We start from the raw sequence: 10914 nt of genomic DNA on the forward strand, positions 1-10914 counted from the left end.
CAGGTCTATTTTTTTTGGTATTATTCTTCATTTAAAATGACAAAGTTTGAGTGATGTCATGGAGTCCTTATCACTGAGTTTGTTGATCACAAACACACATGATATCTTAAAATGATCCCATTTGGGACTTTTGATGATGAGGCATTCTGCACACAAAAACAGAAATTTGATGTTGTTTTTAATCATCTTTGACAGCTCAATGAATTACAAAGCTGAGATAAGCTGAGAGTGTTCATTTTAGATGCATTTAATGTCATAAAGCTCTTCACTGAGTGTTCTGATAGTTCCATCCTGAACGCTGAACACGCTCAGTTAATAGCTGGTGAGAAAACCTGACAAGCAGTGAATATTTTACACGTCCTCCTTGTAGCACATTTTAAAATTTCACATGTTTTAAGACCCCTGTGATTGACAGGTCAACAGTCACCAATGACAGCTGGGATCAGCTCCAGCTCCCCACGAGCACAAACAGTATAAGCGGTACAGATAATGGATGGATGGATGTTTTAAGAGAATTGTGATTTTGGAGGGTGAAGAAATCCATGAAGTAACCAGCTAATACTATAGAATAAGGATGCTATGATGATAATGTTTGCCTTTATAGCAATGCTATGTGTCGTTTAACAGAATTACAATATCAACAAAAAAGCGGAGAACATCATACTGACGAGCGAAAAATTTAATTCAGCGGAGATCATAGCTGCGCTATATCAGTGAATGCGCTGACAGTCACAGTATATAAACCTCACCCCCCCTCCCATTGGCTCGAGGTGAATTCTCCTGATCATATCCTGCTGTGTTCTCACATCAGTTCACTCGGACTTGCTGCAGAAAAAGAAACTACTAGGGGTCTGGTAGGAGAAACTCCAGGTGAAGTCTGAGGGAAAAATGTGGCTGTTTGTGTTCACACATACAGCTCCTCCTAGAAATATCAGCAATTTTCAAGTGTGCAAGTGTGAAAACCTTAGAAATGGACACCACACATGCACAAACCAAAAAAACATCAGCATCGGCTATTATTTTTATAATCGGGGCATCTCTGGTGAAACTCCAAAAATAAGGACAAGATGTTGTGTAAAGACAGCAGTGATGGTAAAAGATAGAACATCCATCCTGAAGGAGAAAAACATCAAGTCAACCTTAAATAAATAAAGGGCAGCTGGTGAGGACCCTAAGGGTGTGTGAGTGTGTGTGTGTGTGTGTGTGTGTGTGTGTGTGTGTGTGTGTGTGTGTGTGTGTGTGTGTGTGTGTGTGTGTGTGTGTGTGTGTGTGTAGAGGCCACCATGTGTTAACATTTTTTGAATGAAGCTGGACATACAGTAAATGAGCAATTGACTAAATAAACAAGGTTATTAAATTGACAGTTGTATTTGTTTGTATTCGTATGTGTGGTGTTGTCAAAGTACACACTCATTGCTGCACCACAAAACACACACACACACACACACACACACACACACACACACACACACACACACACACACACACACACACACGTTTCCTATTCATAGTCATAACCCTGGGTGTGTATTTATGACTCAACGCTGTACATCTTGTCTCTGAACGCACATATTGTGGACATTAACTTTAATTATGTTCGAGCAGCCTGCAAAGCAATACGTTTATTTTCAAGTTGTACATCCTGTAATATTCAAAGTGTTAAAATGATAACAGGTTGTGTAAGTCTGAGCAAATGATGTTTGTTTACCTAAAAACGTTCTGAATAAGAGTGGAGACTCCTTCATGTCGATGGTGCCAGCTGATTGTCAGCTAGATCCTTGCATGTGTATGTATGCCCGTTTATACATTGCTTTAGATAAAAGCATCTACTAAATGAATTGTAGAACTCTAAAAACAAACAAACATTGAGGTGAGAGAATCTAATTCACGGAGAGAATGGAGGTTATCTGTACGATAACTTCCTGTTATAAACGTCCCTCAGGGTTTACCGACTGACTTCTTGTTTTAAAGCTCCTGTGAGGAGTTTACAGCTGGTTATAAAAATGACTGAAATTAATATTGATGTCCCCTCATCAATAGAAAGAACAGCTAATAGGACCACACGTCTAAATACTGATTTCTAAATTGTTCATTTTTAATTTTCCATTCATTAGATATATTATTCTAAATCTGGCAACCATCTTAGGGTAATTCTTCTTTAGGTCTGTGTAGCTGTCCTATATATGTGTAAGAAACATCAGAGCAGCAGATCTATATTTGGACAGGAGCCAAGTGTAATATGTCTGACATTTACAATAAAGGTAATGTCATCTTTCTATCCTAGTACAAGTGTACTCAAATGGAAAGGAATGTGTAGGCTGTTCCTTCTAACAGAATATAAGCAAGACTGTTCACATGAAAAGTTTGTCATATATGCTCTGTTTTGACTGACCTCAGCCGAACAAATCCTCAAATAATCCACAGTCTGTCTCACGATTTCATCATTGAACATTAACAGGAGAAACGCCCCCAACTAACATGCTTTCTTCTGTTATGGCAAAGCTTCTCGGCGAGTGAGACATTTGACTGTTAAAAGAAAAGGATACACATTTTTTGGTAAAACAGAGAGAAAAAGAAAGCTGCAGGAAATTTACAAACTGACAAAAGCCTAAAGTTCCTCACAGGAGCTTTCACTGTTAGTTATTGTACAGTTAAGCACAATGAGAACAACCGGAGCATTGATGGAAAAAGTTACACCAAGTACACAAGTCTGCAGACATGCCTGCAGCGCTGCTGGATGTGCTAACGTCAGCATGCTTACATTTTTGGATTTGGGCAATAAACGTAAAGTAGATCTGAGAAAGATGGGCGTGTCATTCTGACCTGATAGTGGTGCTACGAGGGACAATGAGTGAGTTTTGTGACCTCTGGCTAATAAAATATTATCAAAGCTATGATGAATCGTAATAATCCCTCAAAGCTGGGGTCCATTGACTCGACTGGAGACGGATCAGTCATATTTAAGCACATGAGCACAGAGATCCCGCCTCAACGTTACCATGGAGACGGTTGTAACGTACGTCTGTCCTGTTCGAGTGTGTGTGAATGTTTAGTTTTGAATGTAAGGCCTACAGTATGAAGTGTGCCGCTGTTACCTTTAGTGTAATCAGTTTCATTTGATCCTTTAACCCAAAAACTGGGAAACTACACTGGGAAACGTAAACAAAGCTCTTTGGTAAGAACAAGTTGCATTTTCTGAAAGGATTATGAAGACTATTAAAATGTATGTTCATGTATCACTTTTTTCATGTAGGACCTGGGGGGGGCTCAGCTTTTTTTAAGGCTCAAGTACTTGGGGAGGTGGGGTGGGGGGGTTCAGAGGAGAAAGGTTGGGAACCACTGGTATATAGGATTTCAATACATCACATATATAGATGTCATATTAGTATCAATATATTAACCTGCATAATTGTAGTTCAGGCAAAAAGTCAAATGTGTGTGAATCACACGAGTGACTATTTGTCACTTAATCAACAAGTAGACTAACTAAAAGTTAATCTGCCATATGTATGGAATAAAAAAGATTCAATTTCAAGAAAGGTTAAAGTAAAACTGGCATTCAGATATTCTGCATTTCTCCCTATGTTTCTGATATTTAGGGACAAAATGATGAGAGCAAACTGTAAATAAATCAGAAGTCTAAATCTGATACTTTGTGCATCAATTAACACCAGCAACATGTGCACTCAGTGGACAATAGTCTCAATTTTCTGTAATCTGGCTGCTATAACATCACAAGCTCAAAATTCCTGCTTAATCTCTACATAACTCTTCCTCATTACAGTTTGTTGGTCATGTGCTCGACAACAAGAGGATTTCTAGCTCATGTTGTGATGAAAGCTGAACCCGTGACCTGCACATACACACACACACGCACACACACTCACACACACACACTGACACACACACGCACACACACACACACACACACACACACACACAATCACAGTAATCAAACAGTGTGAAACTCACAAAAAAAAATGCTTGAACTCTCCACAAACATTCAGCAGTCTGAAAACTAAAACACGTGTTTTTTTGTGTTCAAAGGGGAGTTCTCCAGCCTCAGCCAATCAGCACACACACACACAGACAAACCACCACCGCCTGGAGAACAACACACACGTGTGTCATCATTATCTCATAGCACTGTCCCTCCTCTTGTTGAGAGGCGAGAGGAAGCTGGGGGTCATCTGATCGTACCTGTGCTTGACTCAGGACCAAAACATGGTCAAACACCTTCCCCTCTTTTCACATGGAGCCCCTCACGTTTCTCCTCTCACTTCACTGCATTCCTTCCTTGAGCATTACAGCTTCACATAATGCCTAAAACAACCGCCCCCCCCCCCCCCAACCAACACACAAACTGACTCCAGATGGAGTCCTGGAGGACGCCGAGATGTTGAAGAGGGGGCAGATCCCCGACAGCAGCCATTCCAGCGTGCAGCAGCGTGGAGAAGCCGGCCAATGTGGACCCAACACTGCGTATCAACCCCCCTCTCCAGGTGCTTTCACCCCACAACCCCAACATATGAATGACTCAGCAAACCATCTCTGGAGCAGCAGGCGGGGCTGGTTTCACTCGATTTAACATAAAAAGGGAGGATGCAGATAAATCTGACCGACAGATCAATGACAGGTTGTTCTTTGCCATTTTAATATCAATGACTGAAACTACACACTCTGTACTTGATTGGACTCAGGACACAGATCTGAAAAGAGAGGCTGGGTTCTATAAAATGCATTCTTCTTTATGGCCAGTAGGGGACTCAACTGCTTGTAAAACCGAGTCCGTTTGTAAAGAAGTTTACAGGAAAACAATGTAACTTCTGACTAGATTTATTACCTCCAATAACACGTCTCAAATGGATCTTTGGTCTCAATCTCTGGTTTAAAGTCTTCTGTAATGCAGCATGATGCTCACTTTGTAAAGTATGGTTCGATTCAGAATCAAACAGACAATAAAGTCGGGTTGCTTTATGGCATGGTTACCTTCTGAATAACACTATATTTAAGAAATTATAGAAGAGAGAAGCCTTTGACAACATACCTGTGATGAGCCGAGATAGCTTGTAGAATAAAAATAACTTTTTGAACTTCATAAATGAAGCATTAATTCTGAAACTGTACTTTTAGGACATTCAAGTGAATGATGTAAATGTAGTGTCACAAGAGGCCAACGCTGGTGATTTGATCTGATTTGAAACTGAAAAGTTCCCTAAATGAAATGTTTTTTTTCCGAATGAAAATATGATGTTAAACTCCTATTTGATTTTGGGAGGGGACAATATGTTTTCAATGAATGGATATACTGTATATTCATATATGTTCAAAATCTATCTGAAATTAAAATAATTAAATTGCTAATCTCACATTATCAAGACACACATTATTCAAGTAAAATACAGTTTCTTTAGCTTCATAAATAGCCCTAAACTACAAAGTAAGCAGAAAATACAGCTGCAACAACAACAGCTTGTCTAAGAAGCATTTTAAAACATTTTCCTTTCACAGCTTATTTTAATAAAAACACAACAAAAATGGGATCTTGCTGTTTGAGGGATAAATACTCAGACATTCACTACACCACGCCTAAATCATCAGCATAAGTTAATACAGCATGAGGGGTGGAAACATGGACTGTGTCAAAATGCTGACTGAAACTGCAACTTTCAGTCAACCTAGAAACAGTCAAAGGGCTGGAACTGAGGTGGGTACAGCTACAACCTGTCAGATCAACTACGCCCAAAATGAATGCAGAACTCTCAGCCTTCATATAATCAAACTGATTAGTGATTAAAACAATAACCCCCCGCACACTCTGTACCAATGAAGAAATGACCCATTCAGACCAAAATTGTATTGTGAAGCATTTTGCTTCATGCTCTAAACATGTTTATTTCTTTCTTTTTGTCAAAGTGGGCATTTCAATATGGGTGGTTTTTGCAGCCAGCCTCAAGGAACTTCAGTTTTTTTTAACTCCCTCATTGGCTTCATTTATCCATCACTGCTTGGGGGTTCCTGCTTGGATACAAAATTCACTACAAAGTTCATATTCTTAATTTTTTATATCAAAACGGTGGTGACTGGTTAGTTGTCGTCATAGTGTCTTTGACTCCAGACTGTTCACACTAAATAGAATAGAATAGAATAGAATAAAATAGAATAGAATAGGATAGAATAGAATAGAATAGAATAGAATAGAATAGAATTACTTTATTGATCCTAAACTGGGAAATTGTGGTGTCACAGCAGCAGGTTATCCAACACACAATATGAGTAAAAAAACAAAAAAATGTGTTTTGTGTTGGCAACATTTCAGTATGAAAACGTAGCCAATTTATTAATGCAAACAGTGTGCAGAAGTTTGCCTGCAATTTTTGATGGATTCAATCGTCTCTAACACACCTTTCCTTTGGAACAGATGTTTTTTTTTAAGCTTCGGTACTTTTTTTATACGATCTTTGAAAGGCAGGGTTGGTACTTTTTGAAAAACTAGCATGATTTTGAAAGTAGCATTCCCTCAGTGCTCCGTCGTCACCCACCCCCTCCCCCCTGTGTTCCCTCAAAAGCCACGTCAACGACAAACTCACAGTATAAACTCTCGTAATCGCTGATGCGCTTTGAGTGTGGGCTCGTGAATGCATGGGGTAGAGAACGAGCAGGTAGACAGGGAGGCGTGATTGGTTCATCCGATTGGTACCTCGTGGCAGACATTGGTCGAAGTTTTTACAGGCTTACAACTGATACAGATGACGATGATTTTCTTCATTCCTTTTTTCAGAGAACATGAGTTATTCATTTCTGTCAGAACCTAAAGACAATTTCAACCAGAATCTTAAAACGTGGATCTGGAGAAGATTACCAACCCTGACGTGAAATAACAGATTGTTTTGTTTTAAAACATGCAGAATCAAAAAGTATCAAACATTTTGACACCCTCATGTCGCTGTGACGCATAGATAGAGAGTGCATCCTTTCAGATTGAAATGCTTTAGAGAACCAGGACATGTTCTCAGCGTCATCACAGCTTCTCACACAGAAACATCAGCTAAAGTAAAAGAAGCATCTCACAGCAACATCCACCCTGAAGGGAGATTAAGGGCAGCTGGAGAGGACTGCCAGCTCTGACGAAAGGACGGGGAGGGTCTGTGTGTTTATGTCTACATGAGTGTGTCTATGTTTGTATGACGAGACCACATGCTGACATGTCCTGAATGGAGAAGGACAGAGGTAATGAGCAAATTACTAAATAAACAGATTGTTTAGATTCATGTGTGTGTGACAGTAAATGCTCTCATCGTACTCAAAAACATAAAGGGGCAAAATGTCAGGGAATAACTTAACCCCCCCCCCCATCATTCTTTCTGTAAAATAAATCATTAGAGAAGTCTGGTTGTCTGACTGCTCAGGTTTCTCCACCTGTTTACTTTAGCTCTGTTATAATCCTAATTATGTCATCATTACTTTGAGCTGACTCGTCCTTACCAAGACTTTACAAACCAGTTACCACACAGCATCAATGAGGTTTCATTTATTTTTTTAAATCCACTATTTCTATCTGGCAGATTTGATGTGGGAATTTTGGTTTGGAGCATTTTGGCGCCCACCAAAGGTCTCTGAGTGCAACTGCACTGTCGTCACACACAGTGCTGCTGTTACTCCTCCTCCTCTTGAACAACGTGCATTTGTTTACAAGCAGAGGAAGACGAAGCCGTGAGAAGCCAAACAAACCATGTCGACTAATATTACCGGAGATTGCTCGAATATGACTCTGACAGCGTCTACAGCCTGCTGTTTGCAAACTGTTTGTATGTTGAGTTTGAGTGTGTGTATTCTGAGACATAACTTAGATGACTTTAAACATGAGTCAACGTTGGCTCTGATGAGGATTACAACCTACAGTGCGTCTCAATCTGTTGTGAATTATAGAATTCTGCAGAGATGTACACTCTGCCTCTTGCTCAGTCACTCTTTCTTTTTCTCCTCTTAGCTTCATCCATCATTGTCCTCTTCCTCTTTGCCTCAGCCACAGACTCAAACATAGGGACGGACTAACAGGCTTCTTTTAGCTTGTGTGTGAACCAGTGCCGTAAAGTCGTACACACTTCACATAAGATGACCTCAGCCCTCGCTCCTCCTGCAGCTTCTGTTATAAACTACAGTAGGATAAAGCCACACAGCTGACATGAGAGAGACGATATTCTCCCTGTTGGAGGTTATTGTGCTATTAAATTGACCTTTGACACTGCTGTTGTAAGGTGGAAAGGTTACATGTTGTTGCTTTAATAAACTCAACATGAAGTAATATCTACCTGTTGAACAAAATATAAAACAGCACCGCCACTACTTTCACTTTTGACGCTTAATGCACATTTCTCTGTCCGTACTTATTTTACTCAAATAATAAAATAATAAAGAACATGAATTCTTCACCCACAAGCTGAGAAGCAAGGAGGAGGACGGGTGGATTATTGTCCAACATCTGGATGAAAAATGAACAGCATCTAATTTTATTGTTATATCATGACTGATGTTGATAAACATGGTGACTTAATAAAAGCAGTTTATATTCAAAAGTGAAGCAGTACCATGACTAAATGTATTCAAGCACAAGTTTTAAGTAGTCTAATTGTTCATACTTGAATATTTTCCATGTATGCCACTTTACATTTCAAAGGGAAAATACCTTAAACACTTCTTTTCTTTCTGAAAAGAAGTCTTAATTTCCTGTATTCAATGAAGGGGAATATAGAAGGTGCTTTAAATCTTTTCTGCATATGAATAAGTCTGTAAAGTGATTTTTTTTTTTCTTAATTTGTTTATAGGCGAATAAACACCTGTTGAAATGGAGAACAAATCCCCAGCGCCTCTGAGCGGCTTTGTGGATTAAAAACACTCACCGATGATTTTCTCCTGGTAGCCCTTGGTGAAGAACTGCATGGCGGTGGCGGCTCTCCAGGGGGTCTTGAGGAGCCCCTGCCGCTGAGGGTCCTCCCCGAGCCCCCGCAGGATGGTGGTGTAAGCGGCGGCCAGGGAAGGCAGGCTCATTTCGTTGTCCTCCACGCTCCTTGTGCGCTCCTCCCTCCAGCTCTCCATCCCCGCGTTGGCCGGCCGGTGAGAGCTGCACTCCGCGCCCGGGGGCTGGGGAGTTTGGGTGCGCACGGTTCCGCCGGCCGGCCGCTTCACCCGCCCGTCAAAGTGTCCGTTAGGCACGGAGCTGCTGTCCCCGGTGTCTTTGACCTCATTTGAAGTGTACTGAATCTGTTTGGAGGGCTCCATCACTTCTTTAGTTTGTGTTCTCCTGTTTGTTGGGCACTTGTTGAATCAGTTTCTCCTCCTCTCTGTTCCTTTTAATGGGTGGTTTTACTTTTCAGTGCGCGCTCCTCCTGCAGCTGCTGCATCCTCTGGCTTTATAACAACAGGATAATCCAACGAGGGCTTCAATTGGCTAACCGACTCCAGGGGGCGGGGTCACACTTTTCTTTGATTCACTCATGCACCCTGCTGAAGATGAACCACGGTCATAGTTTATCACAGCTAGGCACGAAGCAAAAATTGACAGGGGGCCCCCACAAACAGCATTAGTCCCCATTATGTAGGCTAATAAATAATCTGACACGACACATTTTTTTTTAGCAGAATTGATGTTATAAAAGTGTCTCTCCCCCATATTTACAGCTGGACAAGCATCATTCAGTCATATGGGTTTCCTACTGTCATTGCAAACTTTGCACATGCAATGTGAGGCAATGCTGTGGTTTTAAAGTTCATCAGCCCTTGGGGGCCCCCTACTGGCCTGGGGCCCCAAGCAGTTGCCTGCCTTGCCTGTTGACAAGCAAGTGCAGGAAGAGGCAGAAACTTTGAAGAGCTTATTTTATGCTAAATTATCACCAAAATATATTTTAAAAAGCTGTCGAGGTACAATTTAATAGTACTTTACTTTACTTGAGCTATTTTAACTTTCTCCTTCTTCATCTCCTAAGTCCACAGCCACAACAAGTTAGAAGCAGGGCGATTCTAGGGTGTGTTGGGGGCCCTAGGCAAATGTTCATTGGAGGCCCAGTCCAATGATTTTTCCCCTTTTTTTTCCCCCACCCACAGACGTATTTCTCCTCTTCTTTTTCATTTAATTGAATAATTTTGGTTTTCACAGGAATAATGCTGTGACGCTTAGCAGGGCATTGAGAGTGAGTGCTGTCAGATGGGGCTCCCTGAGGCAGATTTCCTACTGTCGTTGCAAAATTTGAGGCAATGCTATGGTTTAAAGTTTGCCAGCTGTTGGGGGCCCCATACTGGCCTTGGGCCCCTAAGCAGTTGCCTGCCTTGCCTGTTGACAAGCAGCGACTCTCATGAATGAATGACACCTTTATTGCCCCTAGGGGAATTTGCCTTGCACAGAGAGTTAAAAAACACAATACAAACAAACATTTACAGGACAGCACATAAGAACACATAAAAACACACTAAAGCATCACATGATTCAATGAGGGATTTCAGCAAGTTCAATAAAGTGCAGAGTTCGTCCTGTATAATCAGTTCTTATTAAGCAGCTGAATACTGCGCGGTACAAAGGATGTAATGCCTCTTTTAGTCCTCATCCTGGGCATTCTGTACCTGCGCTCTGAATTCAAGAGTTCATACTCTGACCAAAGGGTGTGCAGAGGGTCAGCTGTGATCTTGATGGCTAAATTCACTGTGTACCGGTCTGTCAGGAAAGAAATGCTGCACATTTGCCTCCCAGTTATGTTGCTGCCTAGTTTAACAACCTTGTCCAGTTTGCTCCTATTTTGTAAGGACAGTGCTCCTCCCCAACACTGAATACAAAAGGTCAGCACACTTTCAATAAAAGTCTTGTAAAATAAATTCAGCATAGTGCTGTCAACATTAGAGGTAATGTAGGCCTACTTTGATCTA

General features: G+C 41.0%; 1 protein-coding gene across 1 annotated transcript in view; it reads right to left on the reverse strand.

Moving 5' to 3' along the window:
- The window catches only part of gch1 (GTP cyclohydrolase 1), a 20708-nt gene extending 11309 nt beyond the window's left edge, over positions 1-9399 (reverse strand). Inside the window, exon 1 of the mRNA XM_020640202.3 lies at positions 8901-9399. Coding sequence (XP_020495858.1) covers positions 8901-9279 — 379 coding nt within the window. The 5' untranslated portion in view covers positions 9280-9399. The remainder of the gene's footprint in view (positions 1-8900) is intronic.
- Between the last annotated feature and the right edge of the window lie 1515 nt (positions 9400-10914).

Source organism: Labrus bergylta, chromosome 3 (genome assembly GCF_963930695.1).
Source record: "Labrus bergylta chromosome 3, fLabBer1.1, whole genome shotgun sequence".
Taxonomy (NCBI): domain Eukaryota; kingdom Metazoa; phylum Chordata; class Actinopteri; order Labriformes; family Labridae; genus Labrus; species Labrus bergylta.